The sequence below is a fragment of the Misgurnus anguillicaudatus genome, chromosome 13 (genome assembly GCF_027580225.2).
Source record: "Misgurnus anguillicaudatus chromosome 13, ASM2758022v2, whole genome shotgun sequence".
Classification (NCBI taxonomy): Eukaryota; Metazoa; Chordata; class Actinopteri; order Cypriniformes; family Cobitidae; genus Misgurnus; species Misgurnus anguillicaudatus.
In genome coordinates, this window is record NC_073349.2 from 18,868,974 (window position 1) to 18,896,434 (window position 27,461).

Here is a 27,461-nt window from a genome sequence, read left to right on the forward strand (position 1 = left end):
TGCATTTCTACTATAAAAAGCAGTTTAATTATTTTGCATATAAAAAAATAATAAAAACAAAACTACAGAAACGGTTGTAGGGTTGTGTGAAACTAGTCATCCGTGATGGTAAAAACAAAAAGTACTAAAAATTACATTTGATCGTAAACAGAGCAGACACTTAATATGTTAAGTCCAGATGCTCTGATGAATACTGTTAACACGTATCACTTGGTGTGGCGTTGGATCCATGCATTAGCCTATGACACAACAGTCTATGGCAGGTTACCTCCATTAGAAGCAGTGTGGAAGTTCAGCTGAGTCTCTCTACAGGTCAGGCAGATGAGAATGGAAATCATAGCAGCAAGGCAGTGAGTTATTACTGGATCCACGTGAACCTCACTTACATTTAGCATAAAAGTCCATTAGACACGAAACTATTTGAACTAAAAGTGACGTACGGCTCCCACCGAAGTGGTATGAAACATTTCTCTCCAAGCCACATCAACAATGACCTACGTGCTGCTTCTGGTTGTTTCTGGCCTTCTGGAAGACAACAAGTCATATGAGGCCTGCTCTACATCAATCCATCTCACCCAAGTCATCTTTGCTCGCTCGCTGACACGTGATTGCTTGCATACACACCAAGGCCACTGATACACACCCTGGAAACAGTTCTGGAATGTTATCACATCTCATTCGTTCATTCAACCGTCGATTCATTCATGACATCACGCTGTCACTTTTTGCATCTTTTCATTCGCTTAAAAACAAAAGCTAAAACACAGTTACATACTGCAATTGGTACGGGTGTCTGCTTGTATTCCTGGGTATATTCGTCAAGACACTTTGTTAATTATATATGTAAATATATATAAAATCAATCTGTGCAAGGCGTAAGACAATCATTGTAAGCATTGTTCTCTGAGATAACAGTATAGAAATAAAAGCGCATATGTATGCACACACTCGCATTCACACGCACACCTCCTGCGGCATATTATTTCTCAGCCCCATAGACTGAATCGACATCATTCCCCTCCCTTTTCAAAACAACAAACACGTGGCAATTTTGCTTTTCGCCAAAAGAAACGTCATTGATCTCTATACAATTCATACAAAAATAAACTTAAAACAACCAAACTGAAAATTTTCCCAAATTGTTGTTGGCAACCGGTTGAGCACAGAGGTAGTGGCTAAATCGGGGGAAACTAGGCGAGTGAATGTTTTAAGAAACTTTTCTTTTTACGAAAAGAAAGAAAATATACGTGTAGAAAATGCTTGACCAGAAGGATTTCTTGAAGAATAAAATATAATACTGCGATCACATACAAAAATTGTCCTTCATTTTTCTTTTCTTTTTTACATTTGTACAGTGTTCCTTTTCTTGTGTGGCTCTTCCTCTGACGTGTAAAGGCATAAGGGTCTGCTTGCGGGCGAGTGGGCATCCGGCTGCTTTACGCCAGCGGGTCGCTCATGTCCTCGTCCCCTCCGGACAGCAGCTCTTTCTTCTCATCTGTGCTGGCCAGAGAATTGCGGCTGTTATGGGCGCCCATGTATAGTGTGGCGTACACGGGGTTAGTGAAGTTTGTGGGCTGTGGGAGAGAGAGACACCGTCAATCAGTGACTTATCATTTGTGACCCTATCCTATCTGGTTCCAACTCTAATGCTGGATTCACACCAAAGGCGGTAGAGGCGGCAAAAACGAGCTTTTCGCACGTAGTTGGACGCTTGAACATTTTGAGTTTACTCACTTCATTCGGGCGTGAAAGCCGCGCATTAAATTCTAGTCATTCGAGACATTCAAGCTGAAATTTGCGTCATTAGACGGGCTTCTGCGACTCTGCTCGCTTCCTGTAATCACATCACTACTACTACACTGCAAAAAATGATTTACAAGAAAAAACTTAGTATTTTTGTCGTGTTTTAAGTAAAAATATTTAACATTTGATTAAATTAAGATGCTTTTTCTTGATGAGCAAAACGACCCAAAAAATAAGTTAGTTTTTAGACAAAAAATATTAAACTCAAGTGACTTTGTGCACAAAACAAGCAAAAAATCTGCCAATGGGGTAAGCAAATTTTTCTTGAATCTAGTGTTTAAGAAAAATGTTCAAGATTTTTTGCTTACCCCATTGGCAGATTTTTTTGCTTGTTTTATGCACAAAATCACTTAAATTTAATATTTGTTGTCTAAAAACTAGACTTATTTTCTTGGGTCGTTTTGCTCATCAAGCTAAACTGTTTTCGACGGGTATACGTTTTTTAAATGTATTTAAAACATAGTGGTTATCTTGTCAAAAGTTAAACTACAAAACAGGTAAGCCGTTTCTTTAAATTTCCATGATGAAACGGAAAATATCTGCACCAAACCTATATTTGACACGATTGTCTGTCTTGTGACTTAATATTATAGTCGGTGTTCACTTTCAAATGATAGAAAAGAGATTCCTGAAATAAATAATATCATCAGTTGTTTCTGTATCTAAAGCGAATGGAGATGATCAAAGTGAAAGCAAGCAGGTATTTCTGTGCTAAATAATAACGCGTAGTGTCTATAAAATCATTAATTTCAGTGTTTTTATGAATTGTATATAAAGCTTATAGTTTTTATAATTTGCAGTAACAATCACAAATTATTTGTCATTTCTCATTTGTCGTTTTTTTTTTTGGTCATGACTGCTTTGACGCACTAAATCTCCAAACTAAATAAAAACACTGAATTAGCCGAGGTTTCCAAGGCAGGATCACCTTTGTTATATTTTTAGGTTTAGTTATCAAAATGTTTTTTTGTGTGATGTTCTGTAGATCGTGGCTTTAAAATGTTATGAGGAATAATTAAACAAATGTTGCCTTACATTTTACCTTAAAAATATATAAATGCATCGTCAGTTTTGTCTTCGTTCATCGCTTTGGTCACTTTATCAGAAAGTTGTTTATGTGTGCTGCTTGTGAAAGAAAATAAAAGTTATCAATTTGTACCTGGTCTGACCCCCTCGCAACCCATGCACACACACACATAGATGATTCGACTATCGGTCGAATATGAAAAGATTCGACAAATTCTGATTCGAATATGTAAATCCTTAGTCGAGGACAGCCCTAGTCGTTTTGCTCATCAGGAACCTGATTGGTTAACGCAGCGTGATTTTCCACCAAAGTTCAGATTTTTTTTTAACTCTTGCGTTTTCTGCGTCAGCGCTCAATTCGAGCGTCAATTCGTGCCGCAAAACCTCCAGACCCAATGTAAGCGCATCTTTACATTGACTTAACATTAAAATCACTCACGCTTGACGCCTCTACCGCGGCTAGTGTGAACGTAGCATAAGTCTGTCAAATCTCCTGACTTTTCCATGACTTACAAACTTAAAAGCTGAATTTCCATGACCTATGTCCGGTATGCCGTAAGCCTGGATAATTTTGTGTACACTTTGAGTTTATAAAAATTTAACTTAAATGCATGAAATGAATAAACCATGCCAATAAATAGCTATTAAAAAGGTTGTCGGCGGAGGCTTGGACATGGAAGTGGTATTCCTTACATCACAAGTCAAGAAGCAGATTACAATTTGATAAATGGAAACTAAAATTTAAAGCAAACAAAAAATATCCCTGACTTTCAATGTCTGGAAAAGACATAAAATTCCATGATAATCCTAGTCTGGGTTTCCCCATGCTGCCTTGCGCGCAAATTTATTCACGCTGCAAGTCTAGCATGGAAACCATGAACCAATTTTCCCCGTGAAATAGGGAACCAATCACAGAATGGGGAGGGGGCAGCAAGACGATGACGACGTCTATGCGACACACAGAAGCAGTTTTGTTTATCCAACACAGCAGCAGATGCGAAGTTACTTTTCAATACAGCCTTAGATAGTGTTTTGAATGCCAGTTTTTTTTTAAAAGAGCAACTTTGGCATTAAACAATTTCATATCCAAGAAGGATGTTTGGATATGGCAAGACATGACGGAGTTGTATAGGACCAACCTGCTAGGCATCGTCGTCGACGAAGTCCATTTAACTTATAAATGGTAAGTGGTATTTATTAATATCATATTTGTCATTATTTCTGTACTGTGGTTGTCACAGTGCCACTAAATTGTGTTGCTTTTCAATATCAATATACAGCTACCAGTTTACTTGCATAGCTTTCAGCTGTTCGCACACGAACCGATAAAAGTCATTTACGTTTGAATTGTTGTCGCTCTACATACGTCATCTGGTATAATTGAAACGATTGGCTATGAGCTACGTATAAACGCATTTGATAGACATTCGTAGCGCCCAATAAACGTCCCTGGGCATTTGTAAACCACGCCTCAAATACAAGAAAATTAGCATGTGGTTCCCAGACCATGTTTCTATGAGACTGGTCTGTTGTTAGCCAGGCTATGAAATTCCAGAAATTCCATGACTTGTGGAAATCCAGGGTAAAGTCTCAATACAATTCTGAGATTATGAGCATCAAAGTTTAAATGAAAAAAATCATTTTAGGGTTTTACCTTATCAGGATCTAGACTGAATTCAGAGTCCAACAGCTCCCCTGCATCATCGTCAGGCTCTCCTTCATAAATCTTGTACGCCGGGTTCCCGATCTCAACGTTCATGGCCCCGTTGGTCATCCTCTGATGCTGAAATCCCTTAGCACTGTGGACACAAACAAACACCAGTGAGATTTTACATCATCATCCGAGTCGTTCTGCAACACAGCTCTGCAGGCCGAACCATCAAGCTCACAAACACGGAGACACAGCTAACATCCACCAGGGTCTCTCCTAAACACACATAACAAGGAACCATGACGCTTTGAGGAACCATCCATTTGCTTTCCAGAGTGAGCAACTCTGCGGGGTCTTAGAGAAAGCTGGATATCCACAAGACATGGTCCAATGAGGAGCCAAACACTTCAAAGCACAGCGACACTGCTCTCACGGACAAACGGATAGAAACAAGTCTACGGGATGGTGCGTGGAGAAGGAGAGGGGGGGGAAGTGAACCAGTGCTGCTTCTCGCACCAACCAGCTGATCTATTTTAGCTGTCTGTCAATAGATCCCTGTGTTGAACTGGTAAAAATCACGACAGCACAGGATAAGCCAGGAGAAAGAGAAGTAGAGAATGAGGATGATGATGAGAGAGGGAGGAGATGATGGACTAGAATGGGACCCTGCTGTTAAAGAGACAGTTACCGCGAACATCTGGAGCTGGGCTTGCCCTGCCTCACAGACCTGAGAGACAGAAAGATCCAGTTTTAACACCAGAGAGAAAGAAGAGAAGGTAAAATTAAAGGAGGGTGTGAGCTAGTTTTTTGGCAGGGGTCTTCAACAGTGGACTGAGACCCCTAGAGGATCTGTGTGGTACTGCAGGAGGTATGTCTTTCACAAAACTATTCTTTTAACTTCAACCAAAGCCTAAAGGAAAACACCACCATTTTTAACATTTCACCATGTTCCCACCTCAAGTCAGACAAACCCACACATACCCATCTCTATTCAGTGCATGCAGTTAATCCCTGTACAGCGCTCTGTGAATGTGTCAGCACCTAGCCCAGCCCCACCCACTCCCAAGGATCCAAACAGGGATAAACCCAGAAGCCACCAAACACTTCCATGTTTACATGAGTAGTTACACGAGTAAGTATGGTAATATTTAACTCGAGCGCAGTAATATTGGCAGAAGTTTGAGCAAGAGGGGGAGTAGTCAGGAGTGATGATGTTACTGCACGCCGAGGTCGAAGTGCTGCAAACTAAGTGCTCATCCGCCATACAATATAGTTCTCATTTTTTATCCGCTTAAAAAATCGCCACGTTTTATTTTGTGCCACCATACTTACTCGTGTAACTACTCATGTAATGCTCTCAAATAGGGAAAACATGGGAGTGCTCGGTGGCCTCCAAATTCAACCCCGTTTGGATCCTAAGGAATGAATGGGGCTAGGCTAAATGCCAACATATTCACAACGCGCTGTACAAAAATTAAGTGCACGCTTTGAAAAAAAGATAGGTATGTATTAATTTGTCTAAGTTGAGGTAAGAACATAGTCAAATATTTAAAAAGTGTGGTGTTTTCCTTTAAGTGAAGTAGGGATTAACTTTTTTAAATGTTTTGCTGGTCTTCCGACATTTAAATGTATTACTAAGTATAAAAATGGTTGAAGACCCCTACTGCTCTAAAGCAGGGGTTCTCAAACTTTTTGGGGCTAGGGAAGAAAAATCCCCAAGGACCCCCTTATAAATGTTATGCTTTATTAAAAGTATATGCTTAATATACGAACTGTTTATATTGCAATTTATGTTCAACTTATATACTTCAGAACTGTTTTATAGTAATAAACAAAAACATTTTTATTTAAATCATATATCATAAATCATTCAAATATTTCGAAATCATTACATGGCCCCTATATGTAAATATTCCTTTTAATAATACAGCACATTTGTGTAATTTATAGTAAATTATTTAATTAACCCTCTGAATGCCTATGAATTGAAGACCACACTCCATCGGTAGTCCCCTGGGGTCCATTTTGAAAAGCCCTGCTCTCAAAGCAAATAGGGGAAATGACAGGAAGAACCGTCTGATAAATGCACAAAATATGTCTATAGCTGGAGTGTGTGTTTGTGTGTAACTAAGCCATAAAAAGTCTTGACTCCCACTGCAGACAGAGATGCTGCATGTACTTACCCGCTCATTCTCTTCTTATACCACAAGATGGCAGCAACAACTAACAGTGCTAGTAAAAGCAGCAACATCACTGGGATAACCACAGACGCTGTACCTACACACAAACAAGACATGTGGATTATTTTAGCATAAGATGAAAGAAACCAAGAGAAAGTAAAGTGTATATACATTTATTAGCACTTACTTCCAGAGCTTGGGTTCTGAGTCGGGGCGACACTGATCCTACAACGAAAACCTTCCCAGCCTTCATGACATCTACAGAGCAGAACAAATACTGTAAATACACCGGTTCACAACTGGCCAAAAACACATCATTTTTGCTGTTGTGGGGTTTAAAAGTTTACCAGTGAACTTGAAGTTGAGCTTCAGCAAATGTGTATTTTACCTGCATTGTGGTCGCTGAGTACTGGGGTCTATAGTGCACTGGCCCTCGATGCAGAAGTCCTGACAGGTGAAGCAAGAGGGCTGCTGCTCTCCGTTATCAGCACATCTACAAAAGAAAGAAGGACCGAAATAAATACACATCCTCAAAAACAAAAAAAAAAGATTCACATTCAGCATGCTGATACGTACCGGCACTTAGTGTCTCCATTGCGCTGCTGTTCGCATTTGCCCTCACCGCAGTATTCACACATGTTCTGCTCGCACTGCGCGCCGAAAAACGTGTTGGGACAGCGGCAAAGTTTAGTGCCGGTGCTCGTCTGCATGCAAACACCTTCATTCTTACAGAAGTCTTTACATTCACTGTCAAACACAGAAATACGGCGTTTGTGTCCGTTCAAGCTACGTCAGCATGTTCGACTGTATTTTGTATTTGGATACATTATGTGTGCTTTTAATGGAGAAAGTCACCCCATTATTCCCTTTGGTGGAATGAGAATGAAAAATGCATTAGTCGCTGTTTATTTCATTGCAATATGTTGTGCTAAAAAACGTCTCAATAAATAAAAAGATGCATATTGTCGTAATGAACACCTTCCAAACTAGGACCTTTCAGAAGGAGTTAAATTATATGATGCCGTTTCTTTAATTTTGAGGATTGAAACTCACTGTACTGGCATTGGTCACCCAGGAAGCCCTCAGGGCAGTGGCAGGTGGGCTGGTTGCCTTGGTTGACGGTGCAGCTGCCTCCGTTCTGGCAGATGTTTTTACACGTTTGCAGGTTACATTGTGGCCCAGTAAAGCCGGGTTGACAGCGACAGGTAGGAGCGCCTGAAGACAGAGAGAAAAGAAAATCATTGTTAGTTTTTAAGCCAAAGCAAGACTAAACAAAAAGGTATATTTATGACATGAAAATTACCACCAAACTCTGCATGTAAGAAGTTGACAAACTAGTAAAATGGAATGGGATATATAAAGTAATACATTCAAATATATTTGCTAATCTACAGTAGTGTTTGTTTATATATAGATGTGTGTGTGTATGTGTACCTGTGAGATGTGATGGTGAGCAGGTTCCTCCGTTCAGACAGTAATCTCTGCACTGGTTTATCTCGCAGCGATCACCTTTGTAACTGGTAGGACAGTGACATTTGGGTTGATTCCATGAGTTGAGTTTACAGGTGCCTCCATTCTGACACTGTATGTTACAGGTGGGTGCTAAAGAAAAAACGCATTTGAGATATTAGTGAGGATGAAAATCTCAAAATTTATTTCATAATAATGTTGAGAAAATCACAGTCGTCCACATTCACTAACTCACTGAATGGTTTAGTAATGTGTGCTCACAAAGTACTGAACCAAATGCATCAACAGGCTTTTAACCTTTCTATAGTAAATCTAAAACTATACTGCATTATATACTAGTCTTTATCAATTCACTATATTAAAGGGGTCATATTGTGAAAATTAGATTTTTTTCATGTTTAAGTGCTATAATTGGGTCCCCAGTGCTTCTATCAACCTAGAAAATGTGATAAAGATCAACCCAGTAACTTAATTTGAGTAAGCCATTTTCTGCAAGCATGTGAAAGAATGGGTCGTTCAGATTTTGCCTGTTTTGTGAGGTAGGTAGCAAGGTGAATTACAACAATACTGCCCCTTTATCTGCACTAACCAACCACGGCACTGCCATTTAGTGCAGAGAAAAAGAGGGAGAAAAGAAGGACTTGAAAGCACAATTGAGTTTCAATTACAACAAACCACTATCATGGTGATCAGTGTTTGCATTTCATCAGCTCATTTGCATTTTAAAGGACACACCCAAAACAGCACACTTTTGCTCAGGCCTACAAATTTGCGATTTTAACATGCTATTATAAATTATCTATATGGTATTTTGAGCTTAAACTTCACATACACACTCTGGGGACAGCAAAGAAAATTTATTTTACATCTTAAAAATATCTTATAATATGACCCCTTTAAAAACAACAAAATACTATAGCATTCATTAACAAGTGTAGTAATCATTATATTACACTACAGTATAAATACTGTAAGTATACCATAGTATTATAGTATAAAAATAATATATGTATACTACAGTATATCTTCATGTGGGATGTTTACCTCAAAAATGTACTAATATTCATAATATTATTTTTATTAGGTCAATTGTAGAACAACTAGGAGAGCATAGTGTTCACAAAGTATATACTGAAAATAAAATGCATAGACTGACTGCACTTTAAAGGTGCAATGTGGGACTTTTAGCGGCAACTATTGGTGAAACTGTGAATTGCAACCAACAGCTCAGTGCACAGCTCACCCCTCCCTTTCGAAACGCATAGAGAAGCTACGGTAGCCACCACATGACAAACACATCATCGTCTGAGACAACGTACTAACAAAGCGCGCTCTATAGGACAGTTTGTACGTTTAGGGCTACTGAAGAAACAAGATGGCGTGAAATGGCAACATCCATGTAAGGGGACCCGTGGGGCATGTAGATAAAATCTGCTCATGCTAAGATAATAAAAAACAATACAGTTCATTTGGTAGGGTCTTTATACACCACTGATATTAGGGCTGTAACTAACTATTATTTTCATAATCGATTAATCGGGCGATTATTTTTCGATTAATCGACTAATCGGATAAAATATAAATATTTACTTAATTAGATGTTTTCACCTATTATAGCTAAATAAGGCACTAAATTAGGGTATTCATGTGTAGAACTGTACTTTTTGAGTGTACTACAAAGTTTTACTAATATATTTTATTTATTTAGATATTTTAAGCCTTAAATTAAAAAAGTTTGTGCAGCTTTTAAATAGTAAAACATCTTTAAATGTTAATTAACAAAATAAATTAAGTCTTCAGGGATGTGCTGAGAATTTTGCCACAGATTAATAAACTAATTTTAATTTTTAGCTTTAGACCTTGATGAATATTCAGATGATTTGTTATAACAAAATTAATAAGCCATTATGATATGAAAGTGGTGATATACATGCATTGTTACAGTAATAAAAACCTGGATCTCCCCCTTACTTTAAAACAGATGCTTGTGGTTCATTACTTTTTTTATGAAACTCAACAAAAATTAAACAAATACAAACTAACTTATATTAAAGGAAATGAAACCTTATTAACCAGCGTTCGTTTGCATTTTTGCTTCCGTGCTTTTAACCAAGCTGGTCGGCTGGTCAGAAGATCGCCTGAATAAACGTGCTTTCTCTGATATTTCAGCGCATTTGATGAAATAAGATTGCGCAACTTTCACAAGCTGGCAAAATGAAACTACACGGAGATCGTCTGCTTTAGTTTTATCAATGAAAGGCTAAAAATTGCGCTGTGGTGATCTTACAGGAGGGGGATTGGGTCGGTGGTGTTACTTCCACACAGGTGCCGTTGTCAGGGGTGTAGCCATTAGGACATGTGCAGACCGGACCGCTGGGACTGAGCAGGCACAACCATTCACATTTCTTTCTGTCACATGGGTTAGTCACTGTAAACAAAACAAACAGATTAGGCTATGAAACTCTTAATTGATATTCACTTCAAAATAACATCCCTTCCAGACCAAACATGCTTACTCTCAGGTTGTTTATAGCGATGGTAGAGAACTATGTCAGTAGCGTGGTTAATGCCCGTCGTCAGGTTCTCTGCCTGTCCTCTGCCAAACTTGTTAACACGGAAGACCAAATTATTGGTGTACGTGACTCCATAAATGTAATCCTCAAATAAATCAATGCTAAATGGGTGGAGAAGATTGTAAGAAAAAGAAGAAATGCACAAGAGATTTACATAACACAGATAACTAGGCTTGTAAAACATGGGTAACAGGGTACCTTTTCCCAAATATTGTTTTATTTATGCATAACACAGAAATGTCACTAAACTGTTTTTGATGTTGGATACAGCCACAACAGGATCAGAGCCATCCAGACGCACACTGCCGATGATCGAGAGCTTGGCGTCTGCCCAGTATAAGCGTTCATTGAAGTAGTCCACTGCAAGACCTGTCTCACCCCAGACACATCATTTAATACTTTTATTTCACCTTAAAAACAATCAAGTTTTTTTATCTTATGTAGTAAAGGTCTGACCTGTAGGCCACTGAATGTTCTCATGGATGAGAATTTGTCTGAGAGTTCCGTCCATGGCTGCAGTTTCAATTTTTGGATGATTCCCCCAGTCGGACCAGTACATGGTCCTGTAATATAAAGCAGCTATCATTAACAAAACTAAAATAAAATTCACAGAACAGCTTTAAGTACAATTCCAGGTTATTAGTACATCCATCATAGCTTAATATACTTTACAGATAATACAACTAATAGCTACAATACTCATGAAAAACTGCTACATTATATACATCACACATAAGTACGTACCCCCTCTGTGGATCCACTACTATAGCATAAGGCTCATCGATCATCCCAGATATCAGCGTCTTCCTGTGCTGGCCCGAAATCTGTGCAACTTCGATGACATCACGCCCCGAATCAGTCCAGTAGAGGTTACCGGCCACCCAGTCCACTGCGATTCCCCTTGGCATCTTCAAACCGGGAATATCCAGAGGCCAATTTAGACCATTTAGAAGAGGGATCACATCACGTTTGAAGTTTAAAGGGATAGTTCACCCAAACATGAAAATAATGTCATTAATGTCATCAAACTCGTAAGACCTCCGTTCATCTTCGGAACACAGTTTAAGATGTTTTATATGTAGTCCGATAGGTTGTTGACCCTTCATAGAAAATCTACGTACGGTATACTGTCCATGTCCAGAAAGGTAATAAAAACATCATCAAAGTAGTCCATGTAACATCAGTGGGTCTGTTAGAATGTGTTGAAGCATCGAAAATACATTTTGGTCCAAAAATAACAAAAATTACGACTTTTTCGACATTGTCTTCTCTTCCGCGTCTGTTGTGCAGCGCATGCGCGAGACTAAAGTCATGTGACTGCAGTGACGCGGATGACGTGTTATCCTCAGACATGTTTGTGAATTTTTTTTTTCAAACTTACAGCGTGTGTCTCTATCAGACTGTAAACGAAGCCCGGGCGCACAAAAAAAAAAGCTGGGGCGCACCAGATAACACGTCAGCCGTGTCGCATGTCATACACATCACGGCAGTCACGTGACTTTAGTCTCGCGATGCGCTTCCCAATAGACGCGGAAGAGAAGACAATGCCGAGTAAAGTCGTAATTTTTGTTATTTTTGCACCAAAATGTTTTTTCGATGCTTCAGCACATACTCACTGATGTCACATGGACTGCTTTGATGATGTTTTTGTTGCCTTTCTGGACATGGACGGTGTACCGTGCATGGATTTTCAATGGAGGGTCAACAAGCTCTCGGACTAAATATAAAACATCTTAAACTGTGTTCCGAAGATGAACGGAGATCTTACGAGCTCGGAACGACATGAGGGTGAGGCATTAATGACATTATTTTCATTTTTGGGTGAACTATCCCTTTAATATTGGTTGTATTGGACTTACATCCAGATTGGTGACGCTGCCCTCGCTTTGCCTTGTGTTGCGGTGCGAGTTTGAAGTGGGGCCTGACGGCGAGGAGGGAGAGGGCAGCTGGAAGCAGGAGATGTTGGAGGTGTGCCAGTTGGTCCAGAAAATGCGATTGGTCTTGACGTGGAGATCCATGGCGTCGATGCGTACGTTGGCATCACCCTGGAAGGTTTGCTCGTAAAACCAGTTCGGCATTCCCGTCAGACTGCGGATCTCATTGTCGTCTGCGATGTAGATGACTTGCTTGTTGATGTTTAAACCTGTAGATAGAAATCAGAAAGATAATAAAGATAGTTGATCTTGGAGTCCAGCTTAAGAAATGCGATTTAAAAAGTAGAAACAGTACGTACTGTCAGCTTTGCATGTGGTGTTAATCCTGGTAAAGTACTTGTGGCAACTGCACTTGTAGGAGCCCTTGGTGTTGTTACAGATATGAGAACACATGCCGAACTGTTTGCACTCGTTCTTATCTGAAACAAGAACATGACCATTTATGTTTACATGTTTGCACTTACTACTTAGTGCACTCAAGGTATTTATCAATAAGTCCTTGTAACCTTGCAATGCCATGTAAATGTAATATGGACATTGCATACAGCAAATCAGTCTCTCACAAATAAATAAAGCAAAAGCTGTCTCTTTAAATCCTTTAAAGGATAGCAGATGGTGTGTTATACCTTCACAGATGTTGTGTCTGACTCTCTGGAAGCCTTGTTTGCAGGAGCAGAATGTGTCTGTGCCATTGACTACACAGTGAGCTTCATCGCCATCTCCACATAGTGATTTATTACTCTTACAGTCATTCAGCATGGTCTCTACACACACAAATACAAGCACAACAAATGTCAATTCAAAAAATATTTTAAAGTGCAGAGAGAGGAGCTAAGCATAACACTGCATTATACATAGCATAATACATGCATTGTCGGACAAAATCGGAATATCGCACTATGGTTTGCAATAACTAAATGATGTTAATACTTTAAAAAGTTATGTATAGTCAAAGGTTTAGGGGCAATGCATTATTCCATTTTCCTCCTTCGATATCGTGCAGCCCAAATGTGCCGGAATCTTACCTGTCTTGCAGCCAATTTCATCTGAACCGTAATCCTCACAGTCATTAAAGAAGTTGCAACGCAGGCTGGAGCTGATGCATTTGCCATTGTTGCACTGGAACTGGTCTTTTTCGCACGTGGTCGTGTGGTGTTCTGTATAAACATATCACATGAGTCATGAAAACTATTGCTCGCTTACTGTTATACAAAGTCACTGTAGCTTTTCAAAGCAGAAGGCTCACCACAGTTGCTTTCATCCGAATTATCCCCGCAGTTGTCCACGCCATCACAGCGCTTTCCACTCGGGATACACACGCGGTTATTTTGACAACGGAAATTTCTAGTGGGTGGGCATGTGAAGTTTCCTGAATTACAGAAAGAAATGTATGAGTGTGAGGTATGTGTCTGTTTCTAGAATTCAGAAATTACTAAAAAAAAATTGTTTCAAGACAAATTTTTTATGGGCCGTCTTTAATACATCACAGCACCATGGACAAGTCAACAAAAATGTCACGTGTCATTGCTGCACTCTTCAGGGTTCTCATCCGAGTTATCTCCACAGTCGTCTTCTCCATCACATTTCCAAGACAGCGGCTTACACAGAGTGTTATTACACTGGAACTCATGATGGGGGCAGTGTCGCACCACTGGGACGAGAGGAGAAATAACGCGAGATCTCTTTTACTATTACAAGAAGCAGCCAATATGGCAAGCCGTTTATGACAGAAATAAATATGACAGAAGTAGAGATGAGAGAGGAAAACAACAGTGACAAACTTGTGCCTAAAAAGAACGGTACGTCTGAAATAGTTTTTTAGCCTGAATTAAATCTAATTACATCAGAAGAATATGTATTACAGCTGTTTATTTCAGTATGATAACAATATTTCTAAATGATTTAAAAATAGCTAATAAAAATAAAATTTCTCTAGGGAAATCATATACCATAAGAAATACTGTAGTACAGCAGAATCGCATATCTTCTCAATATCATGCAGCCCTAACAGAAATTAACATTTTCACTAGTAACAATGTAATTAATGATATCAAAAATAAAGGTTTTTACTAGTAAGAATTGTATTAGATATCAGGAAAAAAATTCTTAATATCAACAACTGAATCTGAATGGTGGCCTATGGTGACATTTAACTAATGAAAATGCAATTGTTGATATCAAGAATTCGAGCTTAATTTAATTTTGATATCAAAAATAGTAATTTTACTTCTAGAAATCTAATTCCTGTTATCAAGAATAAACATTTAACTAGTGAAAACTGAATTGTTGATATCAAGATTTTATATTCCGAGAATGAATAAAAGTCAAAACGGCTTGCCATACAAGCCAACCGTATTTCAGAAAGAAGCACATGTACGTAACAAACGCAGACATGTAAGCTTACCAGAAATATCACAGCCTTCTTCATCACTGCCATCGATGCAGTCAGCATCAGCGTCACAGCGCCAGCGCAGAGAGATGCAGTGACCGTTCTTACACTGGAACTGATCCTCATCACATTTCAGTTCACAGTCATGCTAAAACACGCACATACATACAGTTTAGCATACAGTATGGTGCATATACTAACCAGAATGTCTTAAAAGCAGTGCATATTCCAATGTTATTGAATCCATTTGATAGCACTGAGTTGATAGTAACTGAATGAACCTCAATTTTTAGGTTATCTATTGCTTTAAGCCTTCAATAAACTGTTCATCATTAAGCATGTCGAAAACCAATGTGGCATTATACATAAGAGATGGAGCAGGGGAACGCCAACAGTACCTCATCAGATCCATCTGAACAGTCATGATCTCCATCACACTTCCACCTTCCAGCAATACAACGTCCATTATTGCAGGAAAATTCACTCTCGGAGCACTTACGGGGCACTGAGAGAGAGAGAGAGAGAGAGAGAGAGAGAGAGAGAGAGAGAGAGAGAGAGACGACAATTTAATTTAAAGAATGATATACATACCAACAAACACATTAATAGTGACTTCAATGACAATAGGTAACAGCATAAAGGGAAGCAAAGGGTTCAATGTAAAAACAAGGGTTGCACCGATAGATCAGTTTTAGGAGTGAAAAAACCCTACACCCATTGGCCAATGAATTTCCATGAAAAAGCAAACAAACGTTTACTTATAACTAATTGTGTAATGCTTACAACATTCTCTATTATAGGTGTGCACATATTTGTCCACTAGGGGGCAGTAACTCCAGGGCAGGCCACTTATATTGCGAACTCAAAGGTAAACAGGGTGAGGAGGAGGATGAAAAGGGAGGAGAGGGGAAGCTGGGAGATGGTTTGGAGGGAGGAGACACCTACCTCTGAGTCAGGCCAATGTGTCAGTGTGAAATGAAGAATAAAGACAACATGAAGTGAGATGAGGCAGTGAGCAATGCGAATGAGCCATGACAAAGTCCAGTGCAATGACCCACAATGCCTTGCACAGACACATGATCACAAATAATAGTAATAATAAACCACTAGATTCAGTCCATCGGTACATACCACACTTCTCCTCGTCCGAATTATCTCCACAGTCATTATCATAGTCACACTGCCAGCGGCCAGGGACACAGCGGTTATTCTTACAGCGGAACTGGTACGGCTCGCACGTTCTCTCGTCTAGCAAAGAGAAAATCAAAAACGTGAACTTGCTTTGATGAGGATTCAACTTAAATGAAGAGGAAGGGTGAACAGTCATACCACACTCTTCTTTGGGCTCATCCGAGGCATCGCCACAGTCGTCCTCTCCATCGCACGTCCAGCGAGACGGGATGCAGCGTCCCGAGTCCTTACAGCGAAACTCGTCCACGCCACACTTCATCTGAGCTGTAGAGACAGCAAGGGTTTTAATGACCATGACCAACGTCATGAGAATAATTCATTTTTTTTAAAGAATCTTTACGCAGGTTCTTACTGCAGTTGGCAGGTTCATCTGAACCGTCCACGCAGTCGTAGTCTCTATCGCAGACCCACACGCGCGGTATGCAGCGTTTAGTGATGGCACACTGGAATTGGTTGGGAGCGCAGGTCACCTCAGCTACAACACACCAACATGACAGCCAATCAGACCGCAGAGTCAACAGCAAAATATTAACAGTATTTTGGAGAGACACAGGCGTAGATACTTACGACAGTCCTTCTCATCTTCACCCTGGCCGCAGTTGTTTTGACCGTTACAGCGCAAGATTCCAGGGATACAGCGACTGGGATGAGAGCACTTAAACTGGCTGGGCAGGCAAACGTGGATATCTAAAATTTTGAAAATGAAATAAAAATTAAGACAATATTTAATTATTTATTTAAAAAAATTTAAGAGAACAAATAAGTGTTTAGATCTTTCAGCACAAGCAAGGCAATACCCAACATACTTAAATTATTTAAATAATGAGGTAAAGCAGAAAATAAAATCGTAATGTGAAATTTACAAAAGACACAAAAGTAATAAATTGAATGAATAACACATTATGTGAAAGAAATCTGACATCATACCACAGTTGGCTTCATCCGAATTGTCTTGGCAATCATTGTCTCCATCACAGATGTAAGCCGGGTTTGTACAGAGCCCCGTGCCGCACTGAAACTGGCCAGGTCTGCATTTAAACTCAGCTAAAATACAAAAACACATGGAAAATTTAGTCTTTATAAGAAACTTCTGTGCACTTCTATAAAAACTTTGATACTCAGGACAATCAGCAGGTTCATCTGATCGATCTCCACAGTCGTCCTCAGTGTCACACTTCCACCAGAAGGGAATGCATTTATCGTTCTTACAGACAAACTACAGTTAGAGAGAGAGAGAGGAAAAACTGAGTTAGGATGAACTAAAAAAGACTGAAAGTTACCAAGGGGACTATTTTCGGCTGCTGCGTAATATCATTGCGCCTCCTGCAGCCATGTTACGGCAGCAAAGTCCTTGATTATTACACCAGAACGAGAGTGCAGTTCCTAGCCATATCGGCCTAGAAAATAGCAACTTGTACTTTTCTGTCAGTCTTTGTACACAATGTAACTACAGAAGAGTCAAGTTTTAAATAAGAAAAATATTAAAACGCTTTGGTTATATTTTAGCGCGATGCTAATGGTCTAATCAGATTCAATGGATTTTGCTAAGCTCAGGGTTCCCACACCTTAGTTAACTTCAAATTCAAGGACTTTTCAAGGACTTTCCAGGTACAATACCCTCAAATTCAAGGACTAAATGTGGGGACACATTTCAAGTGAGATTAAGGTTACATCGTGTTACCTTTTAAGATACATTGTTACAATTCCCTTTAGAGGGAACTCACGCTGGGTCACTGCGGTGACACTTTGGGGACGCCTCCAGGGGTAAGTGCGTCTGAATGTGTATATCAAATTCAACCAATGGTGAGGCTTAACGACAAAGACAGGGTGACGCGGGAGCCAGGAAGTATATCGCTATCTGAAATATTGCCAAAGACGGCGTTACAGGGACGCAGGACGTATGGCAAGGGAGACGCAATGTCTCGTTCCCTTCTCAGGGAACCACAGTTACATACGTAACCCGAGACGTTTTCATGTGTCAAACACAACTATGCAAAAAAACCATTTGGTATGAATCAACATTCGCATACAGAAGATATAAGCATTTAAAGCGAACAGTTTAGCATGTGTGCTTAAAACTCTAGAATTTTAATGATATTATCCTACACTACACAGAGAATAATATGGATTTTTTTCCCAGTAAACTTCTTGCATAAAATAGATTAAAGCACTTTCAATGACCTGTATCTATGTATGTTTTTTTTCAAAAACTTCCCAGGGCCTTGAAATTTTTTCCCCCAGATTCACAAACTTTCAAGGATTTCAAAGGTTTTTCAGACCTATGGAGTGTTCGAAATGAAAAAAAATGCACGTACCTACAACTACAAAGAAATAGTGCATACCAGATCTATGTGTACTAGACTACACCACTTTTGAACAAGGACACAAACTGGCTGGCTGTACAGTTGGACAGACATTGTTTTCCATCAGCGGCCAGGTAGAAGTTGGTAGGACAGGCACACTTATAGCCTCCACCAGGTGAGAGTAAACACAGGTTACTGCACCCTCCGTTATCATCCTGACAGGGGTGACCGGTCACTGTGATAACAAAAGATTGAGCATTTAAAACTGTTATTAAACAGAAAAGGAACATGTTTGTGTTCGGCCTGTCTTTTTACCCTCAGGTTGTCTGGATGGATGATAGATGTGTATGTCCATAGGTCTGTGTAAGGTGCTGATCAACATGGTCTTGTTGGTCCCAAGGGTTTTGTGGGCTCTGTTGATGGACTTTGTCTCCCAGTCGGTCCAGTAGATGTACTCCTCAAACAGGGTCATGGCAAAGATGTGAGGTATGTCATGGGTTAGAACTTTAAGGAAGAGATCACAAGTACCACTTTTAATAAACATCCACATGTTAATGATTAATGCTTTTGATGCACACATGGCAATTATTTATTTCAGAGTGAAACAGATTATCCATCAGGATTAGATATGGGTAAATGACATCACCTTTTTTCACCTCCTTAAAGCTTCCCTGAAGAAAAAAATCACTTCATGCGTTCATATTATATGTACATGTTTGCACTAACCGATGTGTCTATTGGATCCATCCAGGCTGGCGAAAGCGATGTAGTCCTCACGCGCGTCTGCCCAATAGATGCGGTCATTAATGAAATCTAACGTCAGGCCGTTGGGCCACGTGATCTTATCTTGAATGATGATTTGGCGGTCTGTGCCGTCCATGCCGATACGGCCGATATGTGGCACGTCGCCCCAATCTGACCAGTACAAATACCTGGAGATAAAAAACGCCACAGTGAGACAAGCTCAAACATTCAAAGACAAACATTAGTGACACCAGCTAAGAGTCTCACCCATTCCTCACATCCACAGCCACAGCTCTGGGCTCCCGCAGGCCGCTGTTGACCAGCACGCTTCTGTAGGCTCCGTTCAGCTTGGACACCTCGATCGTGTCTCTGCCCTTATCGCACCAGTAAAGGTTCCCCCCAACCCAATCCACGGCCAGACCGTCAGGGTTACTCAGAGAGGTTCTGTGGAGCACCTATCCAGTAGCAAATTAAAGACACATGTCCATCAGCCAATTAGAAATCTGTATTTTAGGGCTGCATGATTTAAAACAAAATTATGGTATGCATATTGTGTTACAGACATTTTGCAATATTGTTTATTTGATACATATTTGAAAATGTCACAGGAAATGCAAAATCTTCTACATCACAGACCTGCACATTACTGCCGTTGATGTGCATGCGGCGGATCATGCTGCCCTGTGTGGTCACATCCGTCCAGTAGATCATCTGCTCTGCGTAATGGTAATCTAGAGCTACTGCGTTATTGAGCCCCTGTCATAAATACACATCAATTAAAATAATTATAGTTTTGTACGTATATATCTAATGTACACATCTAAAAATATTAAATTTTGTATGCTTGCATAAACAGCAAATTGACTCATGCTGTGTTCACACCAGGCGCGGTAGAAGCGTCAAGCGCAAGTGATTTCAAATGTTAAGTCAATGTGAAGACACGTTGACGCGCATCTGGAGGTCTCGCGGAGCGCAAATGAGGCATTTAGCGCATCGCTGTAAACGCGATTCCGCCTCGTTCGCGCGAATTGAGCGTTGTCGCAGGAAACGTGCAAGTTGAAAAAATTTTACTTTGCCGGAAAAACACGCCGCGTTAACCAATCAGGAGCTTGCTTTAGTAGTGAAGTGATTACGTACTGCAAAAAATGCTTTTCAAGAAAAAATCTTAGTATTTTTGTCTTGTTTTCGGTAAAAATATCAAAAAATTCTTTAATTAAGATGCTTTTTCTTGATGTGCAAAACGACCCAAGAAAATAAGTCTAGTTTTTAGAACAAAAATATCATTTTTTATCAATTTAGTGCATAAAACAAGCAAATAAATCTGCCAATGGGGTAAGCTAAAAAATCTTGAACATTTTCTTAAACACAAAATGAAGAAAATTTTGCTTACTCCATTGGCAGATTTTTTGCTTGTTTTATGCACAAAATCACTTTTTAGAATTTTAGACTTTTTTTAGGGTCGTTCTGCTCATCATTTTTTCTTGAAAATCATTTTTTGCAGTGCAGAAAGCGAGCAGAAGTCCCTCCCATGACACGAATTTCCACGTGAATGTCTCGATGACTAGAATTTCACGCGTGGCTTTCATGCGCGAAGGAAGCAAGTAAACTCAAAATGTTCAAGCGGCAAACTAGACACGGTAGACGCGAATTTGTCGCCTCAAACGCGGCTGGTGTGAACCAACGGTCAAACTTAAAATATATTTACTAACTATATCATGGGGTCTTTAAGCTAAAGATCCTTACCTGTTTAATCAGTGTGTAGTTCGACCCATCCAAATTGAGTTTTCGCAGGTAGTATCGGTTAGCAAAGATGAGGAAAGGTTCCTCCTCCGAAATTTAAACAACATATGCACATGTAGATGTTCACCATAAATGACTGAACAGTCATTTACGTCAAAGGTGACATTTTTAATCACTTATTTTAAAGTTTAGCCATATCTAAGTGGAAAGACTCACCCGAAGTGGATTTGCAGGTGGTGGGGTCACTAGGGTGCGGCACAAAGCCCTCGACGCAGAGGCAGTGGAAGCTACCGTGTGTGTTGATGCAACGCTGAGCACAGGGGTACGTAGTAGTGCATTCGTCCACATCCATACACGTCTTTCCGTCATTCTTCAGGCGGAATCCCGGATTACACCGGCACTGTGGGAGCGACAGGCATGTCACGTCTCCACCGACACTCATACAGTCACATATGGATTATGTGTCAGGTACATGCACATACCTTGAAACCAATCTTGAGGTCCTCGCAGAGCTGCGAGCAGCCGCTTAGTTTGGGGTTGAAACATTCATTGACGAAGCAGTTGCGCTCATCGGAGCCGTCACCGCAGTCATCGTTGCCATCACAAAGCTGAGTGTCATTTAAACACTTGCTGTTCTGGCACTGGAAGGCCGTGTCATTACAGCGCTTCTCTGTGGACACAAAGAAAACTACAATGTTGAGCACCAAATAATTATATATTAAGTAATAATTAAACATTTACAAAAAAGCATCTGTTACTGCATTATTATAATAATAATGTACGCATGTAGCCTTTACACCTCAGGAGATACTTTATTTCATCCTTAGGGTACTTTTCTGTACTCACCCGAGTCTGTGCATTTAGGGTTTTTGGGGGCTTCGTCTGATTGGTCTCTACAGTCGAACTCTCCGTCACACTGCCAGTTCTTCTGCTTCAGGCACTGACCATTAGCACAAGTGAAATCATGCGGCCCACATGAGGGATATTCTATTAAAATCAGGACAGTTACCAAATGAGCGGTTACATATATCAGCCCATATGATTTATTAAATGACTTTCAACACTGTAAACAATGCTTACCACATTCTGGTGACTCGTCAGAGCCATCGCGACAGTCAACGTCATGGTCACATCGGAAGTGCTTGGGAATACACTGATAATTCTGACACTGGAACTCAGTTTTATCACAGGTTCTGTTCAATGCTAGAGAGAGAAAAAGATTAAAAATGATTAAATCATGTAGCAAGAGGAAGTAATTAAAGTACATTTTGGGAACTCAAACCTAGTGCTTAAGTTGATCTTTATGATACAGTAAAACATCAATATGAGATCTCGCTCCCAACTCACCACAGCCAGCCTTAACGCCCTCATCCGCCCCGTCAGGACAGTCTTTATCCCCATCACATTTCCAGCGCTTGGAAATACAAATATTGGAGCCAGGACACTGAAATGCCTCCGGACTGCATGTTCTCGCCTCTGTATGAGTTATACAGAGTTAAATTAGGATTGTTATTAAGCATTTAACCCCTGTGCATTGTTCAAATTCACTACCCTTTCGTGTTGTAAGTGGCCAAAAAAGGCCCCTAAATTAAACGGTTGTAAAAATGTATCTGATTAATATGTTTTTTTAAATGGTATCGGTGTATCCCTAGCCACAAGCCATAAATGAGGGAGAAAAAAATGAAATCGGATGCTGCACAAAAACTAAAAATGCATCAAAGCCAAAGTTTTTACTAATCTTTGACATACCCAAGACTTTGAAAAAGGTAAAAAAAAAAACAGTCTATAATCACTTTTTACATTGAAAATCTGTCGTTTTGTGTGTTTATCCCCAAATCAGTGACGCCACTTACAAATTTGGCAATTAAAGAGTTAAATCATGGAATTTTTGTAAACATTTGGTAGTTTTCATCAGTACTGATGACTAAAAGATTTATGCAAAAAAAATTCATCTGATACATTTTTACAGCACCTTTTTTGGCCACTAACAACACGAAAGGATAGTGAATTTGCCCACGGTATATTGTTTAATTTTTTAAACATTTCAAAGCATTTTCTTAAAATATGTATAAATATAAGATTTGTCACCAAAAATCATTCCATTTGCTGAAACAGAGAAAGTTGTGGCCAAATTAAAGAAAAAATAAAAATAAATGGCCCCCACAACACATAAGGGTTAAATGATGGCAACAAGTGTTTAGATTAAGAATAGGTCGACTCTGGGCCGGATCCGTGCCGAAGTCAGCAGCTCCAGTGCAGATCTGGCCTAGAGTCGTCTGCTGTCTGGATAGTTTTAACACAATGGCTTAAATTAAGACATTAAAGTTTGTGGGAAAATAATAAAATCACAAAGTTTACGTTTTTAAAAAGTATTAAATGTGTGCCTTCGACTGTATGGTTACCATTAAATTATCTTCCTTTCTGTTCAACAGAATAAAGAACCACATACAGGTTTAGATCAACTTGAGGGTGGGTAAATAATTTTTGGGTGAACTATCCCTTTTAGCTAAAATACGAGAAACTGATCCATCACAAATAATGGGACTTACTGCATCTGCCGTCTTCATCTGTACCATCTCCACAGTCATCAGTACCATCACATACCCACGATTTTGAGATGCAGCGATGGTTCGCACATTCGAACTGATTCGGTGCACAGAACTTGTCTGAACGGACAAGTTAAAAAAATATTATTTTAACAGTGAAAATCTTAAAAGTCAGGCACAAAAAATGAGAGGCACATATATTTTTAAATGGACTAGGAAGCCATCCAAGACAAGTTCTTACTCCTAGGTAAAGTCTAGGGAGGGTAAACTGAAGAACTAACCACAGTGTTGCTCATCTGCTCCGTTCTCACAGTCGTTCTCTGTATCACACGTCCAGCTCATAGGTATACAGTGGCCGCTTGGACAAGCAAAGAAGTTCACTGGACATTTCAGCTTCCTCTTCTCTGTGGAACAGACAGTAAAATAACATTCATCATCATATGTGAGTGCATTACATTTGCTGTGAGAATGAGGATATGTTGATGTGTATAATGTGCATCGATGTGTTTGTCTGACCTGGGCAGTTTCTTTCATCTGAGAAATCTCCACAGTCGTTGGATCCATCACACTGCCACAAGGGGGTGTAGCAGAGCGTGGTGAACTCACACCTCTGGAAGGTTATGCCCTTAACTCCAAGGCGGTAGTAACTAGAGCAGTCGGTGGGACCTAGAGAAATACATATATTCATACGTATACAAGGGTAAGAATGTGTGACGTAGCATATTTTTATTTTTACATGGTGACCGCTGCACAAAAAAAAATGGGGTGTACACACCACAACCTTGTTGACAATCTCTGTTTACACGCATTGGCAAAAATGACTTAAAAAGCTGTATTATGCGTGTTCCTTGTAAAGAAACGACATGCATGCGCACATACACATTCTTTTACAGAGCGATAAATACAAACAATCAAGATGGAAAAGAAGTAATATTGCTTGAACGAATAATGAGGTTGGGTCATTTCGACAGGTGCCCTGGACAACAAAGCGGCAAAATTTTGTAAACTTTGTTGGAGAAGCCTTAAACTCTGCACTAAGAGGACTTAGTATGCAGCACTTCGACCTCGAGTGCAGTAATATCGATGGAAGTTGGAGCGAGAGTTGTCAGAAGTGTCGATGTGCGGCGCGCCAAGTGCTCTTCTGCTATAAAATATAGTTCTCATTTTTATCCGCCTAAAAATCGCAACGTTTAACTTCATGCCACCATACTTACTCGTGTAACTACTAATGTAACAGTCTTTAAATAGAGAAAACATGAAAGTGTTTTGTGGCTTCTACATTCATCCGCGTTTGGATCCTAAGGAATGAATGGGGCTAGGCTAAATGCTAACATAGTCACAACGCACTTTACACAGATGAAGTGCACACATTGAAAAAAAATAGGTATGTATTAATTCGTCTAAGTTGAGGTAAGAACATATTAAAATTGTGAAAAACGGTGGTGTTTTCCTTTAACAAGCAGATTGCATTTTAATAAATGGAAACGAAAATTTAAAGCGACAAACAAAAATCCCCAATTTTACATGACTTGGACAAAAAATATTTATTTCCCTGACTTTCAATGTCTGGAATAAACCTTTTAAATTCCATGATATTCCAGAAATTCCATGACCCGTGGGAATCCATAAATGTAAATGTCCTCCAAGCCATACTCAAGAATCAACCTTTGATTATCATCCCAAAGCTTTAACCAGTAGGTTACACTACCCCAACTACTTACTGCAGTTCATCTCGTCGCTGGCGTCCTGGCAGTCGACCACCTGGTTGCAGCGACTGGAGTTAGAGATGCACGATCCATCTTTGCACTGAAATTCTGCAGCACTGCACAAAGTCACTGATACAAACAACAGACAGAACCAGTGAGCTCATGATCTGGTCGAATGCATTCGATTATGATGAATGTATCTATAATTGCCACATCACTCACTGTTGCAGGGCAGCTCATCCGAACCGTCGCCACAGTCATCTGTGCCGTCACACCAAGAGCTGTGTTTGATACAGCGGCCGTTAACGCAACGCTGGTAGCCCTTCTTGCACATGCGGTTAGTGCAAGCACAACCAGAGGTCAGATTTGTAATATAAGCACTAAGCATTCAAAAAACAATGCGATAATTTATCACGTGACAGTCTTACTGCAGTATGATTGCTTCTCATCAGACTTGTCTTTGCAGTGCGCAAGGCTGTCGCAGGTCAGGCTGTAGTTGATGCAGTCGCCATTTCCACATGCAAATTCATCAACGCTGTTACAGGTTGTGTTCTCAGCTGAAGGAGAGAAACAGTTTAATGTTTAAATATTCACAAGAATACAGAACATAATCAGAATTTAGCGCCTTTATCTCTCACCGACACAGGTGTTGTCTTCCAGTAGCTTGCGATCTCCACGGCAGCTGCAGTTGACTCTTCCTTCCGAGGTGAGCAGACACAGGTCCTGACAGCCTCCATTATTGTTCAGGCAAGGTGAATATTCACCTGTAGATAAACATGATCAATTTACATAGGTACTGTCAGCTGTGTGCTTACCATCATTTATCAAAATATCTTCCTTTGTGTTCCACAAAATAAAGAAACTCATACAGGTTTAGAGCAACATGAGAGTGAGTAAATGATGACAGGATTTTTATTTTCAGTAAACTATCTTTTTAAAGGATTAGTCAGTTTTCTTTAAAAAAAAAAAAAACAGATAAATACTCACCACCATGTCATCCAAAATGTTGATGTTTTTCTTTGTTCAGTCAAGAAGAAATTATGTTTTTTGAGGATTTTTTTTTCTCATTTTAATGGACTTTAATAAACACCAACACGTTACAGTTTTAATGCAGTTTAAAATTGCAGTTTCAACAGAGTTCCTAAGGACTCTAAACAATCCCAAACGAGGCATAAGGGTCTTATCTAGCGTCATTTTTGACAAGAAAAATAAAAAATATGCACTTTTAAACCAAAACTTCTCGTCTATCTCCGGTCATGTGACGCACCAGCGCGACCTCACGTAATTGCGTAATGCCCTGGAAAGGTCACGTGTTGCATATATGAAGCGCACATTTGCCGACCATTTTAAACAATAAACTGACACAAAGACATTAACTAGTATCATTCGACATACAACAACGTCAGAACGGTCCTCTTTCTCCACACTTATAAACACTGGAGCCTAGTTTCGCATACGCCCACTGTGACCTCTTGAAGTGATGACGTATTACGTTAGGTCGCGCTGGCGCGTCACATGACCGGAGATAGACGAGAAGTTGTGGTTTAAAAGTGCGCTTTTTTATTTTTCTTGTCAAAAATGACAATCGTTTCGCTAGATAAGACCCTTATGCCTCGTTTGGGATCGTTTAGAATCCTTTTAAACTCCGTTGAAAATGCAATTTTAAACTGCATTAAAACTGTTAAGTATTGGGGTCTATTAAAGTCCATTAAAATGAGAAAAATCCTGGAATGCTTTACTCAAAAAACATAATTTCTTCTCGACTGAACAAAGAAAGACATCAACATTTTGGATTACATGGTGGTGAGTAAATTATCTGGATTTTTTTTTAAGAAAATGGACTAATCCTTTAAGTGATATTTCAAATATTCACATTAAAAAATAAAAATAAAAAAGTGAAAAAATAAAATGCTTTCTTCAATAAACATCCCCTAATGCATGGACGCAAAAAGAATATTCACAGTTATTGGTGTCTTTGGCCACAGCGATGATGCCCATTGGCTGTTGTGGGATGTCAGCACGAAGGACTTTCATATCTCTGCCAAATTTATCTGCTCTGAGAACAGCTCTGCGCACCCAATCCGTCCAGAAAATATATTCGCCGTACACCGCCAAACCGAAAGGATGTACTGGCTCATTCTTCAGAACCACCTGAGCACAAAGACAAGTTTGTATTTGACAACGAATCAAAATTATAACTTTGAC

The 27,461-nt window shown here is 39.7% G+C and overlaps 1 protein-coding gene across 1 annotated transcript in view; it reads right to left on the minus strand.

Moving 5' to 3' along the window:
* The window catches only part of lrp1ab (low density lipoprotein receptor-related protein 1Ab), a 129,490-nt gene continuing 102,029 nt past the window's right edge, over positions 1-27,461 (minus strand). Inside the window, exons 43-88 of the mRNA XM_073875312.1 lie at positions 27,218-27,407; positions 25,895-26,020; positions 25,684-25,813; positions 25,479-25,597; positions 25,272-25,385; positions 24,067-24,216; positions 23,832-23,954; positions 23,554-23,670; positions 22,352-22,480; positions 22,085-22,207; positions 21,851-21,991; positions 21,487-21,674; positions 21,221-21,404; positions 21,008-21,093; positions 19,901-20,020; positions 19,532-19,719; positions 19,247-19,452; positions 18,836-19,024; positions 18,602-18,755; positions 17,334-17,428; positions 17,145-17,255; positions 16,785-16,904; positions 16,570-16,692; positions 16,356-16,481; positions 16,158-16,274; positions 15,425-15,531; positions 15,042-15,174; positions 14,166-14,288; positions 13,884-14,006; positions 13,663-13,794; positions 13,264-13,401; positions 12,937-13,056; positions 12,570-12,846; positions 11,448-11,633; positions 11,160-11,266; positions 10,953-11,072; positions 10,647-10,823; positions 10,418-10,558; positions 8,095-8,262; positions 7,710-7,875; positions 7,237-7,404; positions 7,049-7,153; positions 6,848-6,918; positions 6,664-6,757; positions 4,484-4,628; positions 1-1,574 (exon numbers count right to left, since the gene is read on the minus strand). Of these exons, the coding sequence (XP_073731413.1) occupies positions 1,437-1,574; positions 4,484-4,628; positions 6,664-6,757; positions 6,848-6,918; positions 7,049-7,153; positions 7,237-7,404; positions 7,710-7,875; positions 8,095-8,262; positions 10,418-10,558; positions 10,647-10,823; positions 10,953-11,072; positions 11,160-11,266; positions 11,448-11,633; positions 12,570-12,846; positions 12,937-13,056; positions 13,264-13,401; positions 13,663-13,794; positions 13,884-14,006; positions 14,166-14,288; positions 15,042-15,174; positions 15,425-15,531; positions 16,158-16,274; positions 16,356-16,481; positions 16,570-16,692; positions 16,785-16,904; positions 17,145-17,255; positions 17,334-17,428; positions 18,602-18,755; positions 18,836-19,024; positions 19,247-19,452; positions 19,532-19,719; positions 19,901-20,020; positions 21,008-21,093; positions 21,221-21,404; positions 21,487-21,674; positions 21,851-21,991; positions 22,085-22,207; positions 22,352-22,480; positions 23,554-23,670; positions 23,832-23,954; positions 24,067-24,216; positions 25,272-25,385; positions 25,479-25,597; positions 25,684-25,813; positions 25,895-26,020; positions 27,218-27,407 (6,408 nt within the window). The 3' untranslated portion in view covers positions 1-1,436. The remainder of the gene's footprint in view (positions 1,575-4,483; positions 4,629-6,663; positions 6,758-6,847; positions 6,919-7,048; positions 7,154-7,236; positions 7,405-7,709; positions 7,876-8,094; positions 8,263-10,417; positions 10,559-10,646; positions 10,824-10,952; positions 11,073-11,159; positions 11,267-11,447; positions 11,634-12,569; positions 12,847-12,936; positions 13,057-13,263; positions 13,402-13,662; positions 13,795-13,883; positions 14,007-14,165; positions 14,289-15,041; positions 15,175-15,424; positions 15,532-16,157; positions 16,275-16,355; positions 16,482-16,569; positions 16,693-16,784; positions 16,905-17,144; positions 17,256-17,333; positions 17,429-18,601; positions 18,756-18,835; positions 19,025-19,246; positions 19,453-19,531; positions 19,720-19,900; positions 20,021-21,007; positions 21,094-21,220; positions 21,405-21,486; positions 21,675-21,850; positions 21,992-22,084; positions 22,208-22,351; positions 22,481-23,553; positions 23,671-23,831; positions 23,955-24,066; positions 24,217-25,271; positions 25,386-25,478; positions 25,598-25,683; positions 25,814-25,894; positions 26,021-27,217; positions 27,408-27,461) is intronic.